The 15,407-nt window shown below is 41.0% G+C and overlaps 1 protein-coding gene across 6 annotated transcripts in view; it reads left to right on the forward strand.

The window, feature by feature from the left end:
* The window catches only part of MYLK4 (myosin light chain kinase family member 4), an 87,467-nt gene that overhangs the window by 60,999 nt on the left and 11,061 nt on the right, over positions 1–15,407 (forward strand). For 2 of the 6 annotated variants that reach the window (XM_072729236.1, XM_072729238.1), the window contains exons 3-12: positions 611–689; positions 1,034–1,478; positions 2,701–2,999; positions 4,177–4,282; positions 6,596–6,689; positions 6,763–6,872; positions 7,824–7,965; positions 10,764–10,834; positions 11,636–11,764; positions 12,369–12,521. In XM_072729236.1, coding sequence (XP_072585337.1) covers positions 611–689; positions 1,034–1,478; positions 2,701–2,999; positions 4,177–4,282; positions 6,596–6,689; positions 6,763–6,872; positions 7,824–7,965; positions 10,764–10,834; positions 11,636–11,764; positions 12,369–12,521 — 1,628 coding nt within the window. The remainder of the gene's footprint in view (positions 1–610; positions 690–1,033; positions 1,479–2,700; positions 3,000–4,176; positions 4,283–6,595; positions 6,690–6,762; positions 6,873–7,823; positions 7,966–10,763; positions 10,835–11,635; positions 11,765–12,368; positions 12,522–15,407) is intronic. The other 4 variants (XM_072729237.1, XM_072729239.1, XM_072729240.1 and 1 more) reach the window with 2 other exon arrangements.

Raw genomic sequence — 15,407 nt, forward strand, 5'->3', positions numbered from 1 at the left:
CATGTGAAAACTCATTTATAAAAGCTTACTTTAGGCTCTTACTTTCTGGTTTACAAAACCTATTCACATATATCCTCTCATTTTCATCTGATTTATATGTGAACCATATCGAGACAATATAAACAAAGGTCAGAAGTGACATATACATTATCAATATCCTTTAATCATGAAGATGGGCTTTCTTTTATAAACAATGCTAGAGTTTAATAGAATTTCTTTTAGAGTCGTGAGTTCATTTGTTTTCAAATATTGTAGTCTATACAGTTTCATTAATTCAGACTGTCCTGCCCTCTAACTTACTATTAATTTTAGTGGGTTTTTTTTTTTCTGTTTTTGAATCATGAAATACAGTGGCTTTCAATCTGGGATGATTTTTACTCCCCAGGGGACATTTATCAATGTCTGAAGTCATTTTTGGATATTACAACTCTGAGGGAAGATACCATCATCATCTGGTAGGTAGAGGACAGAGACGCTGCTAAACATTCTATGGTGCTCGTGACATTTTCCACCACAAAGAATTATCCACCCCATGTATCAGTAGTGCTGAGGTTGAGAAACCCTGATGTAATTACTAAGTGACTTCAATTATTCAATTGTGTATCCATAGGCTAAGGAGAAGACATGGTCACATCATGGCCCGAAGGAAACAGCACCTGTCAAAGGCAAAAGGACATCCACTCTCACAGGTAACATCTTTAGGAGACTAGATATTTATGCTTAGAAAAAGCTCTGGTGTAAAAGTACCGTTATGATTGTTCTTATTCAGAGGGAGTTACGTGTTCATAAAGCCATGTGTCGGGAGAAGTGCTGTGTGGATATCTTTATTTGATCGACTTTGGGTCCTACTAGTTACAAACTAGGAAATCTTTGGGAACCCAAATGTCAGCCAGTTGGTCACATTCACTTCTACTTTGTTTTTCAAAATCTTATATCTTCTGATAAAGAGAAACCTGAATAGAAATGCCATGATATGAAGTGGAAATTATACTGATCACATGCGTCCTCCATTAAAATATTTTGTGGCTTTTAGAGAGATCTTCCCAGAAGAACCAGCCCTCCTCTGAGAAAGAAAAAGTTAATAAACTCAACGAGAAAAATTCTGAGAAGACCAATGCCTCTCTAATTCAGAGAAGTTTTGCCACATTTCATACAGAAAGACCACAAGACGAGATAGAAGATTTTGCTCTAAAAGCTTCCATAGAGCCGAGAGGAAATGTAGACACAAGAGACATTTTGAGCACAGAGAGACTGAACAGACAAGAAGATAAGAGTCCTGGAGATGATACACAGGCCACTGTGGATAAAAATGAATGTCTAGTGTTCAAAGGAGAGAAATATGGACTTCATTCTAAAGAAGATACTAGTGAAAGCAAAGTTGAAACGAAAGAAGGACCAGCGAATGAAACAGTGTTGGACAAGTGTTCAAATAAAAAGCAGTGTGTTGATAAAACTAACAGTGATCAATCCTGTGGAAGGTAGGGTTTGAAGCATCACACACCTACAATTGATTTTTTTGGTAGATCTATGCGCCATTGCAACTTAAGGCCATACCAAAAGGAGGGCTGAAGTGAATTTTTAAAGCAGCAATTTAGAAACCAGTTTCCCAGCTGGTGTGGGCCTGCTCTCTTGCCATTACTTTTTCTTCTTGCCCATGACATTCTCGGGCATTTTTACTGTTTTCTTCTACCAACTGGTCGACAAAGATAATGATTATTATCAATCAATATTTTTAAAAGATTAAGTAAAAAGTTCTTATTTTTAGCAATATAGAGCACATCCTTCCTAAGATCAAGCATTGAATAATAGGACCAGATTTATCTGTAAGTTAAGAGACTAATTTTGAAAAAGTTTGCCCATCTGATTATACATGATTAGTTGGCTATTTTCCTAGAATATTGTGAGGGTTGAGTAAGAAGTAGATTATTTAAGGACTCTTCTTCAACTGCAAAGTTTCACATATAAATTCAGGTAATTATGTAGCCCATCACAATCAATTAATTACTCTATGTCGTTAAGGGGCACAGACTCCATTTGGAACAGAATATCCACATATCTGTGTGTTTCTTAGGGAATTAAGATATAATTTTTATTTCATTTATTTTAATAATGTATTTGAAACCTAATCATGGAGAAGTCTAATGTTTTAAGAATTAAACATAAAGACTAATTTTATTAAGAAAGTCCATCACTGCAAAGATGTGCTTAGTAAGGTAGGGGAGCTGTTAAAAAACTGAAATTAGTTCAATTCATATGGACTAAATTTAAGGTTTACTCTTCCCGCTGGTAATATTCAGAGAGATGACTGCTTCCTCTAGTATACTTTAATTTAGTAATCTCTCTCCTCTATAAGAAAAGGAAGTGAAACGAATGAAGACCGAATTAGCTAGGTATTCATAAAATGACTGCTTTTGTAAAGGGTCAGTGAAATAACTTGGAGTCGCAAAGGTCGACAGGAAGAGTCCTGGGAGTCCTACTTATCTGCACCTGTTCTTGTGCTGCGTTGTTTGATGGGGAAATCAGGCTTCTTTCTTTCTTTTTTTTTTTTTTTTAATCCCAAATGCTGAAACAGCCCAACTCTGTCATAAAGCTTCACCAGAACACCATGTTAAGGAAGCTTTATTTAGGTCTAAGACTTCTGACCATCTGAAGGCCATCTCCTTGAAATGCTGAGACCTGCAGCTGGATTTTATTTTCCAGGTGTATCAGCAATGTAGAAGCCATTTCTGCATCACGAACCCCGGAAACCCCAGAAATAGCACCCATTTTCCAGAGTGCTGAGCAAGCGGAGCACACTGGCAGCAGCAAGAGGAGGGTGATGGACGAGTGCTTCGCCAAAGAGGACAACAAAAAAAGCAGAATAGATGTAGCGAGTCCAGGTGAAGGACACGCATTTAGGACACAGGAAACCAGACAAGCCCGAGGAGGCTTCCAAGGCAAACCCCTGGAGTCCGCTGGAAGTAAGACCTCCAGGCAGCAAGATCTGGTGACCCCATTGGGTAGGAAATGCTTTTGTTTCAGGCTTTTAAAGCTTTTTAACCTTTTCCAGTAAGCATTTCCAACTAAATCTCCCTTAGCCTAACAGCCTGAGGAGACATAATGCCACACTGATGCCATTTGTGTATATAATTCAATCACCTTTATTTTTTTCTTTTTTGGTTTGAAGAAATGAATGCCACCAAGAGAATTCTTTCATGACTTCTTTAGTTTTCAGCATATTTATGGTGAGAGAGATGAATGTCTATATCAAATCAGATTTCTGGAGACTTCTATTATCTGAGTTCTTAAAAATATTAACACTTGGCAGAGTGCCTAGCACAAGATAAGTGCTCAAGAATTACACGTTGAATACATTTAAAGTTCCTAAAGCAAAGTTATTATCTACTCACCTCCCCTTGTACCCCTGTATGCATGTAAGAATCTGCATGCAGTAATACTTAAATATGGAATAAATGAGGAAATGAATAGACCCACAGAGAACAAACCATGGAAAAGTGAAAAGAATGGTGGAAGAGCATTACTGAGTATGTGTTTTAGAGCCAATCGTGACGTGGACTAGAGTTTAAACACTTAGACCGAAGGGTGGGAAGTGGGAGAAATTTGAGAGCTGTAGAATATGTACTTAGCCAGTTTTACTGGTTTCACTTCCAGCCAGGAAAAATTTATCTTTTTTGTCTTAAATGTGTCTTAAATAAAAGCTAAAATATTTTGGAAATTAATGTAGAATAATACCAAGCCTTTCAATGACATGAAGAAACTCTATCTTTCTCTCTTCCCTTTAATTAAAATATTGGACCTTATCAGTGGTGCTTTTTTTAGAAAAAAAAGTGAACCGAGCAATTTCTCATCTTTGAACTTAAATGGTTTCAGGCTTGGGAGGATTATCTATATGGACTGTATTGGGTTTGGAGATTTTAAACTATTGTGACATTTCTAAAAGTTGTCCTAAAGATGGTGTAAACCATAGTTTCGTGGTCCTGACATTCTTTCTGAAAGATGGCAAGGTGTCACCTTCCTGAATTACAGACCATAATATGAAATAAAAACATATATTCCCTGGATTGTTAGGAATAAAATAGATGGCGCATTTTATTTTATTCTGAGACCTAGTGCTGGTGCCAAAAAAAGAGGTCTGACTGCTTAACAAATGGCCTTTCTCTTCCTCTCACCATCTAGATGATGTCCCAACTCCTCCTGCCCCATTTAATCACCGTATCGTGACAGCCAAACAAGCAGCCGTCAACAGTTTTTATACCGTGAGCAGAACGGAAATATTAGGAGGGTAAGTCATGCTCAATTTTAATATGCTTTCAACAAAATAAGAGAGTTTTCAAAGAGACGGATTTTGAGGATTTCATAAATGTTTGCTGGTCTTGACCCGAGAACCAGAAACATCATAAACAAACATTTTAAGAGATTTTAACCATTTCTGAAAATCACCACTGATGTCAGAAAGGTTGATGTGGTGACAGTGACTAAAGTCCACATTTATTATCTGCTTTACTTCCCATGTTGTAATGTCTGAAATTGGGAGAAGCCCCAGTGAGTCACCAGTGAGAAGGTTTCGAAGCTGTCCAAAACTTGAAAACAGAGACACAAAATGTAGAAATGAGTGAACACTGTATTTCTTGTGGCACGTATTAAATCTTTTATCTCATTGTTGTTGGTTTTACATTTATGTTGTTACTATATTAATTACTATTATCCATTTCGATTGTCTCCCTCGCTGAAGAATTTGAATTTTTTTTGAAGGACGTCTAAATGCAGACTCTCTCCCTGAAGAAGGAAGAGCACAGTCCATCAGGGGCCAAGTGTATTACTGGGGGATATTCCTTCCTCTTTTACACCAGTCACGGTCCCCCTTTGCGATCTCCTAATGTAAAGGCTAAATTATAAAGTTTGCTACTGTCAGCATCTCTATGTGAAATAGGAAAAGGAAGCAGAACATTTATACTGATATACACAAAATTTACTTACCAACAGGTGGAAAATATGCGTAGCTGCTAGAAACAGTACGTGTTTCTGCATTTGATCGTTGGGGGTGTGGTTGGTATTTATGAAATCCCTCTTCCTCTCCCTGCTCCACGTTTCTTTTGCCACGAGGAGCCACCTGGATGCTTTGCTCCTCAGTCTGCTGGTTATAGGGACTGCGAGGAAGGGCAGAGGCACAACCAGGAGCTCCGACACGTGAAGAGGTGCCATGGGAGTCTTCCCACGAGCTGCACCCGGTAGCTCACTCGAGTCTTCAGGGACCTCAGGGGCAAGCCGGCCACAGTTTGTCTGTAGGAGAGTGTTATCTGCAGAAGGCACTTTGGGACAATTCCCAGGGCATGCTCTTTCTTTCTTTCTTTCTTTCTTTCTTTCTTTCTTTCTTTCTTTCTTTCTTTCTTTCTTTCTTCTTTCTTTTTCTTCTTTCTTTCTTTCTTTCTTTCTTTCTTTCTTTCTTTCTTTCTTTTCTTTTCTTTCTTCTTTCTTTCATTTTAGAACAAGAGAGAGCAGAGGCAAGGGCAGAAGGAGAGAGAGAGAGAAGGGAAGCAGACTCCCCACTGAGCGGGGAGCCCGACGAGGGGCTCGATCTCAGGACTCTGAGATCATGACCTGAGCTGAAATGGAGAGTGAGACGCTTAACCCACTGAGCCACCCAGGTGCCCCCAGGGCATTTTCTTCATCCACAGCCACGTGTGAGGTGCCTGGGGCTGTGTTCAAGTGCTCCAGGAGAGACTACACCTGGAAGGGTAGTTGGAATTACAGTCATCCCGTGGCTTGTGTTTACAGTAACATTCTCCAAGCCCCATCTGTCTTGCCTAGTGGAGTAGGCTGTGGTGGCAGTCACCACCCCGCCTCTGGCAGCTGCTGCCACCATCCTCACGTCTGCAGTCCTCCAAGATTGTGGTGGGCCTTTGGGTCACAATGTCATTCAGGAAGCTTCCCCTTTGTCCCCCGCATGACAGCCACATTGCGCAAGCAGGCACCTGCATTCTATCTTACTAAATCAGGAATCAAAGCAAGGAGTCAAATTTTAAGCTCGTTCATGAGTGTGCACTTCTATATGTGATTACATTTGTAAGAAGCTGTCCTATAAGGTGAATATAAATGTATATCCAATTTTAGGAGGGTAAAATCTCATGGGTGATTATGTAATATGTATTTTTATTATACGTATCTATATGTGATATTGTTATTACTTTATTTATATGCAGTTTCCAAAAATAATTTTACATGCCTGACCTATAGCCTGTACTGTTCATAGGCTCACAAAGCCCAGCCTATTACCTTCAAGTGGATTCAGAAAGATTTTGTTTTTTTCTATAACAGAAGTTCCCACATTTTAGGGTGCATATGAATCACCAAGGAACGTCATGAAAATGCAGATTCTGGGACCTCACCTTGCATTTGTGCCTCAGCAGGTCTGGGGTAGGGCCAGGAAACCCCTCAGTGGATTCTGATGCCTGTGACTGATAGACCACACTTTGACATCATTTTAGAAATTTATTGGCTGCATTCACAGGTTAACCCAAAAAGAGAAATGCCCCGGGACAACCGTGTCTTCCACTTGGCTTCCCCTCACGCTGTGCCACATGCTCTTCTTTGGCAGGGGGCGCTTTGGCCAGGTTCACAAGTGTGAGGAGAAAGCAACAGGTCTGAAGCTGGCAGCCAAGATCATCAAGACCAGAGGCACAAAGGATAAGGTAAAAGCCGTGCAATGTGGATCTCTCCTTGCCATCATCTTCTCTTCACTAAAGCATCTTTTCATCTTCTTAGGATGAAGTGAAGAACGAGATCAACATCATGAACCAGCTGGATCACGTGAACCTCATCCAGCTTTACGATGCCTTTGAGTCTAAGAATGACATTGTCCTGGTCATGGAGTAGTACGTGTTTTCCTCTGCCCCCATCCCCTCCCCTGCACAGCTGCACGCACGCATCTGGAGCGCCCCACGGCATCCGTGACTATGTGGCTGCCGCTCTATCCTGCTTCAGAAATTGCTGGATCCCTGTTTGGTGCACCCCTGATTCTGATTGGCGTGTGTCAGACAACTGCATCAGTTTCAGAAGGAAAAGCACACAGGAAAACACATCTCCATGTGTGATGTCACTGAGAAGTAGAATGACAGCATAGGTGTAGCTTTGTATCTAAGCTACATGTCAAACAGCCAACCTCAATACTACTCGGGTTAACCTGAAGGGAAGTGGTTCTTGAACCACATTTTCTTTTCGACCTAATCACTGATACAAAGTTCACATCAAATTCTTAATAATTAGGGCTAAGAAACTTCCATTTAAATTCACTTTTATAAAAAATTAACAAGTATCTAATAAGAGAGTAGTTCTAACTAACACTGAATCAGTGTTGTGCTTCAGTTCATTCTTTCCTCCACTTGGGGTTTTGTTGATCATTGTGCAATAGGAATTTTGGGTAATAAAATGTCCAGCATCAGAAGCACATAGGAGCACGTTAACACCGAAAGTAGCCCGAGGAGACCCTGTTTGGCCTTTGCTTGGTATTTGGGATTCCTCTCTCTACCTCTGTAGGATCCTCTTTATCTTCCATATATGTCAGGAGATGGCAGATGTGGGTTCACTCCAGCCACTGGATGACAGGCACCTTGAGGCTGCCCAGTTGTGAAGTTGATGGTAATTAAAATAAGGGCCTTCAGCACAAGCATCATCTGGCGGAGATAGCGACGGGGCTGGAGAGGTCACTGTGTCTACACACCTGTTGGAAGAGTTAGGGGAGTTTGATCAGCCAGCTGCTTGCTCCAAGAAATAGCTGTGTTCCTGAAGGAGTCACACTCAGGGCTTCACGCCTCTTCTCTCTGCAGTGTGGATGGAGGGGAGCTGTTCGATCGCATCATCGATGACAACTACAATCTGACCGAGTTTGACACCATCCTCTTCATCAAGCAGATATGTGAGGGCATAAGACACATGCATCAGATGTACATTCTCCATTTGGATCTGAAGGTAGGGTGTGTTCTGTTTGGTATGAGACCCTTGCCACCTCCCCCTCCTATGGATCAGTGGGCCCTGTCCGGTACCCCATGCCAGCTTGGGAAATGTATGCTGTTATGAGGTACATATTTGGGAATTAATAAAAACCTGGATTCTGATCGTCCTCTCCCCATCCCCAGCAATGTCACCCCCTAATATTTGCACACCTCCATTTTCAGGGACTGCTGTTCGGATTCTTCTAACTTGCCTGTGTTAAAGGAATCCACATTTAGGGAGATGCTTTCCCTAAAGGATTAGAAATAGAACTACCACCACCACCACTCCCACCATCACGGCATCCTTGTTGCATCCCTTTCATTTTTAGAATAAATAGGTGGGAGGATTTTAGCTAACTCAGAAGTCCCTAGTGGTAGCCAAATTTTCCAGCTCTCCAAGTATCCTTAGCAGTCTCAAAGTCTTTTAGGAGGTGCTGGACTTCAGGGATTTGTTTTTCTGTGGGCATGCTAGAGCACCAAATAGAGACCTATAGCAGAATGGGATACAGGGCAGCCAGAAGGGTGGTGCTAACATGCTCAGGAGCCCAGAAGGGTGGTGCGGGTGGGGTGAGCACCACTTTGGACATGGTGGAGAGCCTCTGGAATAGTGGAGAGCCAAACCACCTGCCTTTCTTCTCTTATGTAATGACTCCTCCCGTTTGATCTCTCCCCCATTATGAAGTCCTAGAATTTGACTGTACATAGTTAGAACCAGTGAAAGACCCAGGCTCAATAACTCTGATCAGGTCTAATAGTGGGGCTAAGTATCATAAATTGCCCCTTCTTGTGTGGCACAATCATTTTCTCATTTCTCCGTTTGCACAGCATGACCGTGAGATAAAATATATATTCTATATAACATACCACCGACTGCAAGTCATCGGGGATTGTAGAGCTAAATAAATTTAACTTCCTTAAATGGGTTTCCACGGTTCTCTCTTCTTATAACTTAACTTGCCTCACTGTCCTGATTTATGGGCACTACCCCTCCCATTCACGGGGCAGGAGGAAGTAGTATATAAAAGACAGTCAGAGGTTGAAAATCATTAGCCAAGCCCTTGGCTTCGAACTGAGTTTGATACTGTGTATTGCCATGGAGCGTTTTCGCTGAGTGTATATATTCCACAGATAGCCCTACAGGGATTTGATTGGCAACTAAAACTAGGACCTGACCTACCGTAAGTCAAATAACTCTGTATGTGGCTTCATAGCATTGATTGAGGACTTGCAATGGGCAATTTTAGTTATGGCTTGTAGGCAAAGATAATAGTAAAGGCGACAGCTGGATGGGTCATTAAGGACCACTCATCCCTTGCAGAAAGCTCCGTGGAAGGAAAATGGCCAAAAATATTAAGAGTGCTTGTCACCATGGAGGGGAGATTATAGGTGACTTAAAAATGAAAAATGGCCTCCTTTACATTTTTCTGTGTTTTGCAAATCTTAGTCAATGAATATGCTTTCATTTCATGGTTAGAAAAAATTTTTTTGACTTTTTCAAGTGCCCTCAAAGCTGTGAACACATTTTTATGTCATAGTATCCTTTGACAATTGGACAGCTTTATACATGATTAATCAGTTATCTAAGCACAAAACCAAATGTTCTTACAGAGCATCCACTTGTTTATAAACAGCTTTTACTCATAGACATCAGTTTTAGAGATGTTTTAGAAAAGGGCTTCGAAAGACGTTATGCCAACCAAATGGACCCCTGAGTGTTGATAAGGAGACACTACATCATTTCTTTCAGGGCTTTTTAGTTTCTGATCTCATTTGAACCTCCTCTCTACCCGGACAGGCAGGGGAGGGGCAGCTGTGACCCCACCTAAATGGGACACGGGGTCCTGGGATTCAGCAATCAACAAATGCACCCCAGCTCTCAGGGATGAATTGGGACTAGAGCTTGAGAGTTCCAAGCAATTCTTCAAAAACTTGATTTCTCTTTTTTTATGGTTGACCTAGGCTTTCAATCAAATTCCCTATTTCTCTCGGACCTCATTTTTTCCGACCTAACAGACACAGGCACACCTGTAAGATGTTCTACAAACGCTGAGTTGCATTGCTCTACTACTGTCTACGCTTCTCCCTCTTCCACTTCCCCCAAGACTGTTGGCTTGACGGAGCTGAGCCTTACCTGAGTTAAACTCCAAGGGAACACTTAGTCAAGGGTTTGGGCACTGGAAACACACTCAGCGAAACTTTGGAATTGCTGAGCACGAAGAATGAACGAGGAGGATGTCTTCCCTTTACACAGGACTTTCCCATAGCCTAAGCGCAAAGGGAAAATCTGGAGGTCACGAGTATCCACATTATATTGTGTACTCAGTGTGGCTGTTCAAATGAATCAGGCCATTTCTCCTGGAGCTCATAAATCCTCGGGAAAGATATTCCTCCAAGAAAGGGAAATTCATACTTAATAATTTTAGGGGGGGGGGCAGACGTCAAGTCCGAGACCGCCTCCACCGGTCCGTTTGGAAGGCCCTGAAGCAGCCTCCTTGTCTTTCTTCCCTCGGAGAGGCCTCTGCCTGAACTCACGCATTATGGTAAACTGGAGAACCAGAGAGAGGGACAGGCAGGGTAATGCAAGGTTGGCAGGGTACCCACAACCTCATCCACCACAAAATTAAAGGAGAAAATACCCACACAGACAAGCCAGACCCAAAGTGAAAGGCCTGATATGTTTTTCCTGAGCATCGTTGTATTTTTAGTTGTGGTTCGAGGACAATTTGAGTGAATGATGGTTGTTTTCATTGCTAATGTGTCTCTTTCTCCTGGCAGCCTGAGAATATCCTGTGTGTGAATCGGGATGCTAAGCAAATAAAAATTATTGATTTTGGATTGGCCAGAAGGTATGTGTGTTTGGGCATAGGTATATGAACGGAGGCAGGGAGCAGGATGGTGCCCTTTCTTTGCAAAGATAAATCTGATACACCTCTTTGGCTTCAGACTCTCATTTAGAACTAACTTGACAAAAATTATATCCCGGCCTTACCTTGCTGACTTCGGAATTGGAATGTTTAGAGGCTTCTACAAGTGTATCCAATAAAACATCAGAAAACTTAAAATCTAATACAGTGAGGTTATGAAATTTGGAGACATTAGCTTAGAATTTCTAAGTTTGTCTTAGTCTTGTATATTTGTTCTGTTTGTAAAGAGAAGATTTGCTTTAAAAAAATGAAGAGTGTCAACAAGGTTGCTAAGTGTTCCGTAAGCTTCTTACGTGAACAGAGTTTATATGTGGGCCTCAGCACATATAATATTAGTGGAGAATTTGAAAGGATGCAAATTATTGCATTTCATTTACTCATTAATATGGGTATATTCAAGCCATCGACATGGCAAGGGTTGTGTCAGTTTTCCTTTCATTGTGTTCTGCAATTCAGTGTTTCTAGTTATTCTCACTGGCTTCCTCCACCACTGTTCCAGATTATTAAGGTTTTATAGTATGAATTGTGACTCTTAAACTCCTGACTCCTTCACAAGTTTTTAACTTGTGACTAAATACGCGATTTCCTCTAAAGCCTGTGTATTTAAAATTTCCTGTGTGGCTGAAGTTATTTCTGTCTTATAGACTGCATCTTTGCAGTTTCTACGATGGTTGCTTTTTGACTGACCCTTTCCATCTCTCCACTTTGTTCCTTGAATTTCAGATACAAACCGAGAGAGAAGCTGAAGGTGAACTTTGGAACTCCAGAATTCCTTGCCCCTGAAGTCGTGAACTATGATTTTGTTTCCTTTCCCACTGACATGTGGAGTGTGGGCGTCATTGCCTATATGCTGTAAGCAGATCTCAGTCTCTCTGACACTTGCAGATAGGAAAAATAGCCCAATTGTAGGTCTTTTAAAAAATAAATAATGTCCTGCCATATTGAGTCACTTTCTAGGCTCTGTGAATCCTGTGGGTGAAAGACATAAATTCTTCCCCTTGCATCAGCAGAAAAAGTAAATGTATGTCTATTTGTAATCCCTCCAACTCTTAGGACTCCACTTAATACCCTAAAAGTAATTAGAAAGCAACTTGTGTCCTATCTCCTAAATGACTACTGCTAGCCTTACTCCTCAAGGGTGACACGTTGGTGTTTGCCATCTGAATGTGGGGCAGACTTTAGCAGCGGTAAACGCTTTAAAAAGGAAGTTGTGCTATCCTTAGAGATTCATATTTCAGTGTGGCTGCTCACCCCAGAGCTGCAGGTGTTTAATTAGGGGCCGGGGTGGGGGAGTGCGGCATTTTCTTGATTGCAAAAATACATTGGAAAATTATGTTTAATTATCAGGTTATTCGCCTTCTCTCAGTTTTAAACGACAAACCAAGAAAAAGCAACCTATTTGTAAAGGGTTTGAAGCTATTTAAACAAGACTCACTCTGGATCCTGTGTCTTACAGGCTTAGTGGTTTGTCCCCCTTCCTGGGTGATAATGATGCTGAGACCCTGAACAACATCCTGGCCTGCAGGTGGGACTTAGAGGATGAAGAGTTTCAGGACATCTCGGAGGAGGCCAGGGAGTTTATCTCTAAGCTTCTGATTAAGGAGAAGAGGTAACCCAAGTTTGTTCTGGGCTCTGGAATAAGGAGAGAAATGGGGGAGCATAGGCTACCACAATTCATGTAAATCATTCCCGAATTCCGTTAGTGACATCTCCACTGTCCATGCAAAGTTGGAAGGCGTTTGATGCTCTTGACTTTGTTTATGGAGATCAGGGATTGGTTTGGTCATGAGACTTGAAAGGGGCTATAAAATCTTCCCTTCCTTCTGTCTTTTGCAATAAGGCTCCAGCAATTAGGGCCTCTTGCTGGGCCTCAAAATGAAGGGTGTGGGATAAGTTATTTCCATAACCCCTTTCACATCTCCGAAGCACATATCCGTCTCTGTGTAGCTGGACACTTAACTATCATGTCACTTGAGAACCAACAGTGGGCCAGACTATGCCACATGCTTCATAGGCCTGGCTTTTAGTCCCCATCCATTTCCAGAAGGTGGGGATTATCATTACTATTTTATGGATGAGATTCTAAATAGTATGCCCAAGGTCATACGGCTGGTCAATGCAGAACTGAGAGTCGAACATGTCAACCTTCCCCTCAGGCTGCACATTTAACTCTTCCATATTACATGGCCTTCTACTTTTTAATGTGTAAAACCACATTGATTCAAAATTCAGCAGATGTGGGCACCTGGGTGGCTCAGTCTGTTCAGTGTCTGCCTTCAGCTCAGGGTTCTGGGATCAAGCCCTGCATCGGGCTCCCTGCTCAGTGCAGTCTGCTTCTCCCTCTCCCTCTCCCCTGCCTGTGCCGTCTCTCCCAAATAAATAAATAAAATCTTAAAAAATTTTTTTCAGCAGATGAAGAAGAATGACCTTGAAACATAGGGCGCTTACACTTTAGAATTACAGGCAGGGGCAAAAACACTGTTTCAGATGGTTTTATATCTAAAACATAAGAATGGTAAATACCATTTAGGATTTTCAATACTTGCTTCATTGTTTTATCATCTTTATGGTTTTTAAGTTATTAACAAACATGACCTTGAATAGATAGGAGGGTGTACTTGGAAGTTGGGGGTTAAAGAAGCAGCGTGAGGCTAGAGCAGTGCCTGACACAACGGAGGTGCTTTATCTACAATTGCCAAGAAACGTGTCTGGGGCATCGAGAACAGTTGTGTAAAGTCCAATCCCTGCCTTTAGGGAACCCATGATCTAGGGGAAGAGATAGATATTTATTAAAAAGATATAATGCAATGCAGTTAATGCAGATAGAATTTATTGAAAAGGGTCAGTCAGGACTGGGTCCTAGGAGGTAAGGAGGACTTAGCCAGGCTGGGGGTGTCAGCCTGAGGAGGGGGCACTGCACAGACATGGGTTTGATCTTTAATGGGAAGTCACAACAGCTGATGTTACTATTATGATTATTATTTGTATGTCACTGAACACCAGGCAGTGAACAGATGGAAAAATGTCAATTCTATCAAATCTTTGGTGGGTGAGCTCTACATTTACTGAGAATCTATCTGACAAATAAACTTTTATGTGTTATGTGATTGAATTAAATGAGGAAACAGGGGCTGAGAGCAGTGAAGCAGTTGCAGAGCACAAGGCAGAGTCAGAACCATGCCTGTTGGCCTCCAGTGCCAGGCCCTGCCCTTTCCTTTGGTCTGGGTGACACCTTCGGAGGGGTAGTTACACATTTGGGCAGAGTGACACCTGCCTGAGTATTCAAATCAATAGTTGGCTGAAACTAAGGTCAACACCTGACACCACTCTCATAGAATGTATTTCTGGACACAAAATAAATATGAAATTGCATTAAAAATTTAATTATTAGTACTATGTTATTGCTAACTTTTTAATAGTCAACTTTCAGAAGTTTGCATTACTATAGGGCAGAAATAATAATTTTTTGGCACTGTCAGCTATTGAAATGCTACTAGGGGTCCAATACGGAACAAAATGGCACTTCCATCTGAGGTTGTTGAGGTCACGAGTTTTTAAAAAATTATACCTGCCTGTTTAAAATCTCACTAATGGTGATGTTGTCACCAAGTTCTTAAACCTTCCTTCATGGATTAAAGAGTTATCGTCTCTTTGAGTCTCATACTTAAATATTTGGTATCTGATGAAGCAATTTTACTGAAGCAATCTGCAAACAGAAATTCCATGACTGTTGGAAACTACTTTCTTGATACTGTTTCAGAAATAGATTCCAGATTGTTGTGCTCACTTAGAGTTTTTATTTTGAAAGGTTATTTGGTTTAATGTGATAAACGTTAGCACTCAAGATAAGTTTACAAAACTTGAAATTAGAATATTATATAATCTTTATAATTCTCCTGTTATTTTTTAAATTGTATAAACATTTGCCGGCTCAAAAGGATATAGTTGTTTTGTAAAGGTGTCTAATGTACTCTCTCTCCATACTTATATTAACTCTTCATCTATTTAAGTCTTCAAAAAAATTTTTTTTAAAGATTTATTAATTTAATTTGAGAGAGAATGAGCGGGAGAAGCAGAGGGAGAGGGAAAGAGAATCCCAAACAGACTCTATGTTTGTGTGTTGCAGACCCTGATGTGGGGCTTGATCTCATGACCCTGAGATCATGACCTGCGCCAAAACCAGGAGTTGGGTGCTTAACCAACTGAGCCACCCAGACGCCCCCAGAATTTCTCAATTGAAAAGTTAGTGATACATATTATTCAAGCATTTTAATATATAAATCACTTTTGTGATTATCAAGAATCATTGCAGCATTTTGCTCTTGCGAGAGTAAGTAAACATTTATTTTCCCACTGATGGACAGAGGTTCAATTCATGAAGCTCAAACATTGCATGAAAGAAATGGTTACTTGTATTGGAAAGTAGATGTTCAATTAGGAACAAGAATTTTGAATTACTTGCCTCACTTGTCTTACTGCTGTTGTTACCCCGACT

This window comes from Vulpes vulpes, chromosome 12, assembly GCF_048418805.1.
Source record: "Vulpes vulpes isolate BD-2025 chromosome 12, VulVul3, whole genome shotgun sequence".
NCBI classification, from domain to species: Eukaryota; Metazoa; Chordata; class Mammalia; order Carnivora; family Canidae; genus Vulpes; species Vulpes vulpes.